The sequence below is a fragment of the Saccostrea echinata genome, unplaced genomic scaffold, assembly GCF_033153115.1.
Source record: "Saccostrea echinata isolate AGI-Se365-2 ecotype Australia unplaced genomic scaffold, CSIRO_AGI_Sech_v1 ptg000002l, whole genome shotgun sequence".
NCBI classification, from domain to species: Eukaryota; Metazoa; Mollusca; class Bivalvia; order Ostreida; family Ostreidae; genus Saccostrea; species Saccostrea echinata.
The window spans coordinates 30,115,968-30,129,903 of NW_026889751.1; the positions used below are offsets into that span (position 1 = coordinate 30,115,968).

Below are 13,936 nucleotides of genomic sequence, written 5' to 3' on the forward strand. Positions count from 1 at the left end.
TACAGAAACTATCACTTAATTGACAATGTTTGTTCAAAAATATAATTAGACAGATAACCTCCAATGATAAATTGTAATCAGTTTCCAGTACTCAACGGTGATTTATTTGATAAAATTAGTCAAATACGAGACAGGCTGATAGCAACATGGTATTTCAAAAGCAATTAACAATTCACAAATAGGGCCTAGATCAATTACCCTCAACGATTTCAATCCGGAGAGCCTTAATTAATTACATATACCTCCAATTAAGCTGAAATAAATATGTTAGACTTTTCAACTTTCAGAGGTTTTTTAACACTGTAGATTAAATTTTAAGGAAAGGATGACTGCACTTAAGGACATGCGAAATTTGCGAGAAAATAAACTTTCAAAACAAGCATTTTTCTTTTCATTGCAAGAATGGTCAACATCCAATCTACAACTTTATGTAATTACGTTTAATAAAAGTGTGTATTTATGAAGTTTGAATCTGTTTTCAAAGGCAGGGGTCATCATAATTTCTTGAATCTCCGTTCGATAATGAGGACGCCCACTTTTTTACTGACTTTATACATAGTCAGCGCATGTTTGTCTATTGTTCTACGTTAAACAGTAGTTGTATATTTGCATAGATAATAATGTGTCAAAAGGAGAATAATAGACAAACATGCGCTCATGGTTAAAAAGAGAAAAAAACTGCTTCTTCTTACATTTGCTCTCTGTGTTGTTACCAAGGATTGTGACATGTTGAATATTATAATTCACCACGTGATTTCTTACCTCAGGTAACTTTGTGAATTCCGTCATGTGACTTGTAAGGTAGCATGTTTTGTGCTAACTAGGACATTGTGTTGGAACACGTTAAGTCATCTTGCATTGACATAAAATCTGCTTTAATTACATTGACGTGCTCATATTGTTGATTTCGTTTTGAAACTTTTGTCAGAAGTGTATTTGTGCCATACAGAATGGAGAGGGAGATTGGAAAGAGTGATCACGTTTTTTTCCAAACGTAATTGTTATTTATCACGTCTAATTTTAGACCCATTCTTACACCTCTCATGCATATCTAATGTTCAATCAAGGGCAGGTAAGTGTAAATTCACTATATTTGGAAAGCAGTAAGAACAAAAAACATTGAATCATTTTATTGTATCACAGTCTAAAATCATTTTAAGATTTAAATTTGGTTACAAATTGACAGGATTCTTTCATAAACATACAAAAGTGAAATAAGGTTTAGATATAAAAGCAACAGAAGCAACCGAAAAAGACCCCAAAACAGGCGTTAAGTGCAGTCATCCACTGTAAAAAATGTGTTTAGATGATAGACACATTTCTAAGCACATTCTTGTCACACTTTTTTAATGCGTTTAAATTTTAAACATGTTTAATTCCAATACGCGTAATGGAAAGTGTTTTAAACCTAAATACTTATATGTTTAGAGTTTAAACACAATTCTAAACACTTAGATTTGTGTTTAGAAGCTAAACACTTCAATGTTTTAAACAAAGATCTGCAAGAAAAGTAAAAGTATAAAAGGTGTATAAAAAGTTTTATGTAGTTCTAAACATCATATTAAAATGATTTTTTTAAAAAAAACCTAACACACAGTAAAGTGATAGTCTTTTGGAAGTTCTGACATATAAAACTACTGGCATCTAAAGAGTAAGTAACACCCAAGTTGTTGAATTGTCTGCATTTTGTACCAGTAGCACAATACAAAGTAAATATATTTAAAAGACTCCAGCTATGGCGTGCTTCTTGCAGTGTGATGCAGTAAGGTTCACTATTTCAAATCAGTCGTGATGTAAACAAAACAGCAGAGTATCTGGATAATCTTGAAAGTATTTTCTATGGCAGTATAATTCTTCTTTCAGATCCATTAACAGAGTTCTTTCTCTAGGCTATCCAAATACGTTAACCTGTAAGAAAGGACGTACGTTGCATTTAAGTAACAGTATGTGCTCCTCATAAACATGCTGAAGTTTTACATTAATTACTAAGCATATAATAAAAATGTTTAAATCAATATTATTGCAACTACAGATTCAATATTTACTCTCATTAATGAATACATGATACGACACCGAAAGACATGCAATGTTGTTTACTTTGACCATCATGTTCATTTTATATATAAACAAAAGCATACATACATTATGATATCAATAACAATAAGCCTTTCACATGTATTTCACTATTTCTGCGGTGGTTGGCACTCAAGTTCTCATCAGCTTTCTTGAAAATATCGTTTACTGTTTTGTTGTGACTTTCTTTGTTTCGACAACCGCGCTTATTAACGTTCAAATATGTATAATTTCCGGGAAGATAACTCTGCACTTGACCGAATTTAAAACAAAAAACATGTTCAATATCTAAACGCGTAAAAATTTTAAATACATTTAGACATAAGTGTTTTGTTGTTAAACACAATATCAAACACGTTTAGATCGAAACACGTAATGGAAGTGTTTATTTCCTAAGCACATTTTTTACAGTGGATCCTTTACACATTTTTCAGACTAACCGATTACAGGTTTTCTAATCGATTATACTATCGTTTCGACAGAGTAAATTTAAGCAATAATAACTAATAATTAACTAATTCGGATACTTAAGTAGGGAATTTTTAGTGATGTAATCAGTTCTTTTCTTTTCTTTCTTTCTTTTTTTTTCTGAGTTATTGGTTTTTTTTTTTTTAAATTTATCCTTCTTACTTAGAAATTGAAACACATGCTTTCTGAATTGTTTAAAGTCAATGCAGGAAGATCATACATGTTTTTCGTATATCCTCCTAAATGCCAATTGTGACGTCATGAAGTTGTCCATTTTCCGTATTTTCTTAAAATTTGCAGAAGATATTCAATTTTCAGTTGATTTTTTTTCCAGACTATCTCACATGCATTAATAACAAAAATTATAAGATATGTGATATCTTAAAATTTTTTACACAACATTCTAAATATTGAAGTTGGCGACGGCTGTGGATACGGCTGTGGATACTATTTTCTTTATGAAAATATTAGTAACCCCTTAAATGAGTTATTTTGAGGCTTTTCTGTGTAAAACTTAGAAATGTACAACTTGATGACGTCATATTTCCAGAGTGGTCCCTCTTATGCCGAATTCTTTCCTGATTTATCACAATCATATATTCAACTCATACTAATAATCAAAGAGGGTGCTGCAGTTCTTTTGTTATTTTCCCTAAAGTTGTAGCAGTTTAAAAGAAAAATTTTAAGTAAGAGAAAAACGGTTTAAATTTTTTTTTCAGATGCAACGGTATATACAGCACAATGTAGAATAATATTTAGAAACTGTATATTGACTTCCAATTTACCATTAAATGGAGTGTAAATTAGTCACATAGCAAAATAAGTCGAGCTTTCTGTAATTCAAATAGGGAATCCCCATTGTTCTGAAAAATTGCCTCCTTGAAACAGAATGAATTTGATATACGCATAAAGAGACAGGTTTTTTCTCCAAAACTGCCATTTCCGATTTTTGTTTGAAAGAGACATATTTTTGAAAATCACAAAAATCGAATAAAAAATATTATCCCTCCAAAATGCAAAATGTGCACATAAAATAGCTCAAGATACTTCAGTGTCGGAGCTGGTCTAGTAGTAAAGCGTGTGGACTCTATGCAGAGATTCTTTTTACCCGAGAATGGGTTCGAATCCTGGAATGGCTGGTGTATATATATACATTTATATGCATAATTTTTTCTTATATAATGGAAGTACAATGTAGCATCTCTCTCTCTCTTGAGAGAGAGAGAGAGAGAGGGAGGGAGGGAGAGGGAAAGAATGTAATCTACGTAGGCATTATCTATATTTAGAGATAACTCTTCATGCATCGTGAGTATTTAAATGTCCTTCTCGATTTAGGGAATAATCGCGAGTTTCTGCAACACCCTCTTTCAATTTGTTTAAAAAACATCAAACTTTTAGGGCACAATAAAGCCAAAACCGTACTCACTCATTTGGGATCGTCGGTGACGTCAAGATATTGACACTATATAAAGTGCGAGTGGCGTCGTTCATGTAAAAACAAAACCAAATAAATAAATTAAAATTTTCATATTTAGTATTGAATTTTACATGTAATGCAAAGATTTATTTATTTCATCGATAAAGGTTGGCATTTTTTATGCTACATATATTTTATCAGGAATTTAGGCTTAATTACCACATCATCCAAAACTTTTAAGACGAATATTTGAAGTTTTAAGAACATCATAGAGAGCTCTCGTGAGAAATTAACAATTTATTAAAATTTTATCGATAAAAATTCTGTGTCCATGTTTATATTCAATTTTGCATTTACTAGTACTATGATTATTTTCAAAAGATAAAATAGTATTACTGAATACTTTTATTCTCTTTGAAATAAAGAACCTGCGTGTCAGTCCATGCCATGTAAGAATGGAGGGACGTGCACCAATAAAGACACCTCATACACGTGCACGTGTGACAATGGGTGGAGTGGACAAGACTGCACACGTATGTTTTATATACATCATTGTTCAAAGCTTTCAGTTTTGGATTATTTGATGCTTTGAAAACTCTTGTAACATTTTGTACTTACATCAGGTAGAGTTGAAACTGCGTTCTTACTTGAAATAATTGTGAGGTCAAGTCACACTTAAATCGTTGTGACGCCATACTTACAATCATTGTAACATCTTGTACATGTACAGTTTACTTTAGTTAGAGGTGACTACTGTCTTCCGGTTCGAAGATATTGCTACAGAGGAAAAATGTGCATCAGACCGGACTATTCACGCTACTGTACATGTCCGTCTGGGTGGACAGGATCTAAATGTCGTCAGAAAATGAGTAACGCTCTGTATTATTTAATACCAATCAAGACTAAAAAATGTTGAAGTTGGGTATAAGGAGCATGTCCAATATCTGAGAAATTCTAATTTTATGGTCAAATCCTTCAACGTTTATTCATTGAAAATGAAGTTAATTGGCTTTCCAACGCTACAACAATCGGGTGTATATAAGACTTTGCTCCTCGGGAACGCCCCTGATTCGAAACACTTTTGACATGTATTGAAAGTTATCCATGTAGCTAATTTCAAAGCAGTATTCTGATTAACCACGGATCTTGTCATTTAAAGTCTTCTTCATTTGCTTATTGTTTTATGTGAATTATTCCGCAACATATTTCCTCTAATTTGTCTAAAAGTTGGAATAATTTCCTTCCAGTAGATTATCTTATAATAATTTGAATCTACACAATTTTAAAAATAAACCAATTAATGAAACAAATAAAGATCATAAAGCTTCGAGATCCTTGTGTACGCGAGAAAGTTATTTGGTCTTTCTAAAAAAAATTTCGCAAATTTTGGTTAATTTTGTATATCTTTCAGAATATAAATGAAATAAACTATAGTTTTTCAGAGTTTAATTTACTACTGTAAATCAAAGTAACAAAATTCCAGATATTGTGAACATGTGTATTATGATAATAAATCAAAGATTCTACTTACAGTAAATATTGTATCCAATATCTTGCAAATCTCCAATGAATGAATGATGCGATTTTTTTTATTCTAAAAGATGATCAATATCACATGTATTATCAAATATCATTATTTCAAAAATTAAAAAAAAAACTTGAAATGGAGTTTGATGGATACACATGCCCTAAAATCATTGAAAATTCGCGAATAAAGCATTTTAGTTCTTGATTATAGAACTTCAGTAGATCAAAGTATCAAAGTAAAGTAAAGTATAAAAGTTTGAGTGTGTGCTATTGATCGTAAAGTAACTATTATTAACTATTACAAACTTCCTGTATATGTATAATAAATATTAGTTAACAATAATAATCTACCATTCACTAAAATTTAATTTTAATTATATGCATCATTATAAACTATAGTTCAGTCGTAAACTATGAAAAACTTAAGAGAATCACATATATCTTAAACTATAGTTTATTGTTAACTATAATAAACCGTAGCTCCCTTACCAATGTGTTTCAAAACATGCTATTTAAACAAAAAAGTAACAACTGTTTTAGTGACGATGGGGGCATTATATGTTTTATAAACTACAATAAAAACAATAATAAATCATCCTTTGCTTTAATAAGTAATAGTTAATTACATGTATCTTAACAATGGTTAACTAAAAACTTTTATTAGTGAATTACTTGTATCTTAATCTCTAGTTAACTATCATATATCTCTATAGTAATGTTTTGTTTGGATATCTTCACATTTGGTGCGGGTTAGGCTTCGTGACATTAGGACAATGTTATCAAACATGATAAAGTACAAATGGCACCTTTCGTATGAAATAAACGAAAAAATAACGAAATTATAATTTTTGAATTGACTTCTTTTTTTTTTAAATCTTCATATCCAGTATATGTTTATATATGTGTGTATAAGATTCACTAATTACAACGATAATAACGGCTCGCATTCATTTATTTTGCAAATATTTGATCAGGAATTAAGGTTTTATTTCTCTCTTATCCAGAAGTTTTTTAAGACTGATATTAGAAGTTCCAAGAATTATTGTGAGCTTTTCTAAAAAACTAACAATTCATAAGCATGTTGATTTCCTTGACTAATTCTATGCCCATGTTTCATTTTACACTCACTGCATGTTCTTTTTTCAATGTAATGTATATATAATTACGGGGAATATTTATTCTAATTAAGAATTTCTATTCATAGAACCAGCGTGTCAGTCTATGCCATGCAAGAATGGAGGCACGTGCATCAATACAGATACCACATACACGTGCACGTGTGACAATGGATGGACTGGACTGGACTGTACACGTATGTTTTATGAACATCTTTATGTAAAACTTTTAGTTTTAGTCGTACCTGGATTAGTTGAAGTTCTTAAAACAAAATATTGCGCCTATCTGGTACAAGACTGAAAGTAAATCAGATTAAGTAAAATAAACTTCACAAAATTTAGACAAAAATCTTGTCGACCTTTCAAAATTTATTCTAGAAGTTAATGGTCCTTTTCTATTTATTATTAAAAGATATGCTATTCTTTTTAAAATTGAAATATGATAACGATAGTGTGATTTGGCTTGGTGTTGTGGCTTATTTCCATTTAATATATAGCAATATATAAGTAATAAAAGCAAGGAATCCGTGGAGGATACACTCGAAATGGGATATCATCACTCATTTATAACACTGATTTTATCACAAAAAAATCCCTACTAGAATATTTAAATTAGTTGATATTGCTTAAATAATTGTATATGTTTAGTCGTAAAATTGAAACATCAAAAGACACCCTGAGGGTTAAAGTTTAGATTTTATGAATTTCACCTACAAATTTAATGCTTCTGTAACATCTTGTGTTTATTTCAGGTAGGGGAGACTACTGCGTTCGGTGGAGACGTTGCCGCAGTGGAACCATGTGCATCAAACCGAACTATTCACGCTACTGTAAAAAATAAAATCAGTCTTTTACCTGTGTATCTCTGTAACATGATTATTAAATTGTTACTTCGTCAGCTGTGAACCAAACAACTGTTAATACTGTATATAAGAATTGCATAATGCCAAGTATCTTTAAAATTTGTATTTATTTCAGTTTTAAATTAAACCTCTGCAATCAATCTGTACACATGGACGACCTTAAATTATAAAGGACATTATAACCCAGACAATGAAGCAGAGATTGTCTCCTCTGATTATAATTTGTCAAAACTACATTTTGAGTTTTCCTGATTTTATTTGACAATAAACAGTATTAAAACTGGTGTATTTTATTATTTTCTTTTCATATTGATCATATTTTTGAAGAAATTGTGTTGTTGCTTACCATAGACAATATATGGAAACATTCATGTATTATTTTCTGGTATAAAGAAGTTGAAACATACCCCTTCGTACACCCATTTAAGGAACAGTTTAAAACAGATCCAGAAAGATCCAAGATTTTATGTAGCCTATACCAGAAAGAAATTGACGATGAAATTTTAAATCACTGCAATTGATTTTAAAGAGATTGGATTTAGCAACGTTATTACTTAATGTCTGTAGATGTGGTGAGAGCCACCGTCACTAGTCTAAAAAGTGGTGGAATTATTTCCCCCCCCCCCCAAATTATATTACTTTTTTTGCCCATGTCATTAAAAAATAGCTATATTCCATTCATATTTCAGAAGTATATAACCCCTTTCTCCCCATTTTAAAATTTATCAAGTTCCTTAATATGTAAATTTGATTTTGTAATATTGATAGAGAGTTTGAAAAAGATGTCATAAAAACTTTTGTAATACGCATATGTTATGATATAATACAAGAGGTACATGGGCCACATGGCTCACCGGAGCACTTTGGCGAGAGAAAAGAAGAAACCAGTTCATTGAAAAGGTTTGAAAAGTTAAAAAAAACATAAGTAATTCCAACCTACACCCACCCCTCCCCCAAGATTGTCATGATTTGAAAAAAAAAACTTGAATCTACACTAACTGAGGGTGCTTCCATATTTCTTTGCCTAATCATGGTTTAAAAGAAGATTTTTTCATATATATTTCTATATATAACGTTGATCCCCTATTGTGGCCCAAACCAACCCGCGGGTTATGTCTCTAGGATTCTTTTGTATTATTATGAGACTAATCATGGTTTTGCAGTTCTTGAGAAGATTTTTTTCGAAGTCATCTTCTATATATTCCTATGTATAACTTTGATCGCTTGTTACGACCCGCCCTAACCCTGGGGGTCATGTTTTGAACAAAATCGAATTTACGCTACCTGAGGATGCTTCTGTAGTATTTTGAGACTAATCATGGCTTTGTGGTTTTTTGAAAATCAAAGAAAATTTTCAAAGATATCTCCTAGATATTCCTATGTATAAGTTTGAGCTTCTGTTGGTTAATCATGGCTTTGCATTTCTTCAGAAGACGTTTTTCGAAGTTATCTCTTATACTGATATTCCTATGTATAACTTTGATCCCTTGTTATAACTCCACCCTTCTCCGGGGTCATGTTTTGAACACAATTGAATCTACACTACCGGAGAATGCTTCTCTTGTATTATGAGCCTCATCATGGCTTTCCGGTTCTTGAGAAGAGAAGATTTTCGAAGATATCTCCTAAATATGCCTCTGTGTAATTTGATTTCCTGTGGCTCCACCCTACCCCTCAGAGGTCAAAATTTCAACATACTTTAGTTTTAATTTTTCATTCTGTAACGAAGATTTCTCTTAAGTTTTAGCTTTTCTAGGTGTTGACAGTTGTTCTTGAGAAGAAGATTTTAAAAGATGCCATTCAATTTTCACTTATTCTGTATCATCGCTCCTTGAAAGAAGCGTAGCCCTTCATTTGAATGAATTTGAATCTCCTTCACCCAAGGATGCTTTGTGACAAAATTGGTTAAAATTGACTCAATGATTCTTAAAAAGAAGTCGAAAATGTGAAAAGTTTACAGGCGTCACAACAGACAATAAACGGCGGAAACCCTTCAATCAGAAGAGCTCACTTGAGCTTTTGGTTCAGGTGAGCAAAAATGAATAATGCAGTCTTGACTGAAAAAAACTTTGATATTACGTCGTATGAATATGACATTTAAAAGGGATGTTTTTGTTTATATATTACCTAAATCGAATGTTCAATTACTTTTTTTTCTGATTTTTTGAAATTTGTCTGAATATCATAAGGTTTTGCCGAACACATTTAGTTTTCAGATATGATAACTTTAAAAAATTCGTCTATTTTTATATCTTAGGTTATTACTTAAAAAAAAAATAGCGATTATAAAAAATATCATTTCCTGCAACTTTTAATATTACTCCAAATGAACCCCATCCTGCAAACGGCAAGTTAGTCCACTCACTGTAACATATTGCCTCACTTACATTTTCTAGGCAAGCTTTGCGAGTGTTGATTTCTGCTATTTACTTTCTAAATGAAATATATGGAGATAACGAACAGTATTCAAGCTCAAAAGTCCATTAAACAATACAAAATAGGAGCAGAGCAAACACGGACCTCTAAACATCAGAGGTGGGATCAGGTGCCATGGAGGAGTGAGCATCCCCTGCCGACCGGTCACACCCGCCGTGTGCTCCTTGACATGATCGGGAAATAACGGAAAAATCCGTCGACAATTCTGTGTGTAAATAATGGCCTAACAATTAGTATGAAAAACGTCAGTCAGCATTTGACTCAATGATAAATTGTATTTGCTGACAAGGTCATTGTATCAACCATAGAACTTACGAAATGATGACTTTAAACGAGACAGCTGATATTCTTGTTTCATCAACTTGTTTGTCAATAATTTACCTCGTTTTAGAAATTGTACATACGTAGAGCATGCTCTTGCGTATCGAATCAACTGAGAGATATATACCCCGTATGCAGGTGATGAAGGTATATTGCTGCATAAGTAAGGGAAGTTGACGATTGAAAAGTTAAAGTCATCACGTTTATCATAAAGCTTGGTTGTTAGATTACCATTAACGTCTTTCTTAAATAAAATATCCAAATATGAAACAGATATTTAGTTTACATTTGAAAAAATATTTGAAAAGCATTAAAGAATGAGGAATTTTAAGACTTCAAAAAGATCAAGGTACCTAATTCTGTAAATGTTGATTTCAAAGAGAAGCGCAACAAGTTTGAGTCTCGTTATGTGTTTTGGTTTTGCATTCAACTCACTTTCAGACCCGATGTGGAGGTTATTTTTATCACGTTTCTACTTGTCCTCTTTTGAGATCTTCCTTATTTTCATCGAAGCAGCGATCTCTATACTCTCACTTCCTCAAATATGCTATTTGTTGTAAATAAAAGCTATAGTTCTGCATAAAAAAGTAAGCCAATCAATCTCGCACACATTTCTTACATATATCGTATGAAAGTATTTAATTCACTCCTAACTGAGCTTCTTACAAATCCATTCCTATTTCTTCACGCTCCTTCTTGTTTTCCTTCATAACTATAAATCAGTGTATGTTCAGAGCTGTGGGCTGTGTGAACAAGGAAATTGATATCTTTCTTATTGCGCCATGAACATTTATTATCTATCATATTTAGACTTCGGACTTTATTCATTTATTTTTTACCACAAAAATAAGCTAAACAGCCAAATACTATATATATTTTAATAATGAGCAATATATGACATGACAATTTAATCTTTATTTTTATTTATTTATTTATTTATTTATTTTTTTGCAGACATCGAATAAAACATACAAAGAAATTCAAGGCAACTTAAATCAGATTCATTATTTTATTGATTTAACTGAAAACCGTACTAGAAGTACTGGGAGAACTTTTAATTATTCTACTATGAAATGTAAACAAAGAATGCCAACTTAGCATAGGTACAGTTGTATACATTAAGCAAATAAAAGCAATGATGACGCTGGTCAGTAATTGACGAGCTTGATCCTTGTCAGCTGAGCCTCAGGATTTTTATTTTCCTCTACAATATGCCATCATAAATCTGAATATAGAGATTGTATTCTCATCAGTGTGGCTTGTTGTATTTTATGGAATGGTTCTTGTCTGAGCGATTGTTGGTATGAGAACAGGGCAGCCCGGTGGTTTCCTGTGGCCTGTTGACAGATTCCCAGAATTTGCCATGATATGTCTTTTATTCTCTCTGCAGCAACCCCTCTCTCATTATAGTTGACGAAAAACTGTAGATCATTTAGAACTGTTTGTGCTCTTGTTCTGTCCAAATGGATATAACACAAAATCTCTAGCATATGTAACATTATAAGGTCTCCGACATTTAAGACCTGCTCGCCGTTTAGTTTACTGAACTGAATTTCTGGTATTAATTCATTGATGTAACAATTTTTGCCAAGTTTGATTTGCATTGCTACAGCCTGTCTCATTTTTGTAGACCAGGCTTCTCCCCCTACAGCTGCTGTGTAGATGTCTTCGTAAACTGTTTTATGACGCATTATATATGGTTGTGCTAATTTGAGCTTTATCTTCTTTATAACAGACAAAGCTTCCGTGTACCGCAATGTGTTGTAATAATGCATAGCAATATACAACGTGTCAGAAATGAATCCAAATTTGGCTGCTAATTTTACCATGTAACAGGACATTTTGTCGGAAACATAAACCAACTTGTTTATAGTACTGTTCATGTACATTTTATGTAAAATAAAAGCAGTTGTCTGAAGTTTGTTAGCAATTTCTCTCTGTAACATGATGACTTGATAATTTGTCAGGGGTGAGCCTATCAACTGCTCCACTGTCCGTACGGATGGTATAACTTCTAGTAGTTTTTCACTTCCCTCTCCATAATTTTTATTGATTTCATTGAAGAGTTCTACATCAAACTCAACCTCTGAGATAAGAATGCGCTCGTCTGTACAAATGGGAAGTCTAAAATTATACAGGGCATCTGTAATGTAGGACCTGATAGAGGGACTATGAAGTAAAAATGCTATTCCCTTCTGATGTAGTTCATATAGATTATTGAATAAATTCTTTTGTGCTTCACCATATATATTATGGAGAAACATGTTGTTTTTTGGAATGAAGAAGTTAGGACATACTCCCTCGTACACCCATTTAAGAATTAGTTTAAAGCAGACCCAGAAACACTCCAAGAGATTTTGCGGACACCAGAAAGATATTGTATTTTGTTGAATAACCCAGAAGACCGCTGTCTTCATGTGGTATGAACACAGCAATTTACCTTCATCCCCAGACAATTTATGGAAAATTTCTTTTGATAACATCTTAAGCAACCCGTAAACAAGGAATTGACTATGGTTGAATTCAAATACAAGTCTCTGTTCTGCGAAAGAAAACGAAATTCTCCATTCTTCATCTTCATGTTTTCCAAGTTTGTGTCCTATCGCTACTAAGTGACATCCCTTCTTCACTATCTCTTGAACAACATGCGGACGAGGCCATGTGTTGCATCTATCAATCCACGAAGAGGCAGCGGGAGGCCAAAAGTCACTGGAAAAACAGTGGGCATTATCAAATGGTTCCCCTTGGTGCATCCCACTTGTGCAGGGTCCATGCAGAAAACAATGACCCCCCATATATTGTCTTTCACGTAAAGACATGTTCTGCTTGTATTTAGAACTAGATATGTAAAGTCTACTATTCTTTCTGATACAAGAAGAGGAAATAAATTCATATGCTAGAAATGGTGTCAATGGCTGAAGTAAAGCAAATCCCGGTGGGCTATTGGTGCAGTTGGCTAAAATAAGACTTTCTCTCCGGTAGATTTGAGACTGGGGTAAATTCCAAATCACTTTGTATTCATTAAACCAAAGCATGTAATCAAAATCAGATCCTTCTTGTCTGAATCCTTCTTTCATACTTCCACTACTCAAAATACTCAAGACGCTGTATTCTGATGATGGAAACACTACTTTGTGGTAGATGTCTTCTGTCTCTCTTCTCATGGCCACCAGTTGTGAAGTCCCCAGTTTTCGACAGAGACCCATGAACACGGACTCTGACATATGTTGTACACCTAATGCACTGAAATGAAATATATGGAGATAACGAACAGTATTCAAGCTCAAAAGTCCATTAAACAATACAAAATAGGAGCAGAGCAAACACGGACCTCTAAACATCAGAGATGGGATAAGGTGCCATGGAGGAGTGAGCATCCCCTGCCGACCGGTCACACCCGCCGTGTGCTCCTTGTCATGATCGGGAAATAACAGAAAAATCCGTCGACAATTCAGTGTGTAAATAATGGCCTAACAATTAGTATGAAAAAACGTCAGTCAGCGTTTGACTCAATGATAAATTGTATTTGCTGACAAGGTCATTGTATCGACCAAAGAACTCACGAAATGATGACTTTAAACGAGACAGCTGATATTCTTGTTTCATCAACTTGTTTGTCAATTATTTACCTCGTTTTAGAAATTGTACATACGTAGAGCATGCTCTTGCGTATCGAATCAACTGAGAGATATATACTCCGTATGCAGATGATGAAG

General features: G+C 32.8%; 1 protein-coding gene and 1 long non-coding RNA gene across 2 annotated transcripts; one reads left to right on the forward strand and one right to left on the reverse strand.

The window, feature by feature from the left end:
• The first annotated feature begins 981 nt into the window (after positions 1 to 981).
• On the forward strand, positions 982 to 6,794 carry LOC133202551 (uncharacterized). Its single transcript, XR_009723254.1, has 3 exons — positions 982 to 1,072; positions 4,384 to 4,491; positions 6,690 to 6,794. It is a non-coding gene; the product is annotated as an uncharacterized LOC133202551 (long non-coding RNA).
• A 4,643-nt stretch (positions 6,795 to 11,437) lies between these two features.
• On the reverse strand, positions 11,438 to 13,444 carry LOC133178248 (uncharacterized). Its single transcript, XM_061312991.1, has one exon. It carries the CDS (start codon positions 13,442 to 13,444, stop codon positions 11,438 to 11,440), a length of 2,007 nt encoding a protein of 668 aa, XP_061168975.1.
• Between the last annotated feature and the right edge of the window lie 492 nt (positions 13,445 to 13,936).

What these genes read in the sequence shown, in the direction of transcription:
- LOC133178248 (XM_061312991.1), bottom strand. Translation starts at nt 13,444, where the DNA reads ATGTCAGAGTCCGTGTTCATGGGTCTCTGTCGAAAACTGGGGACTTCA.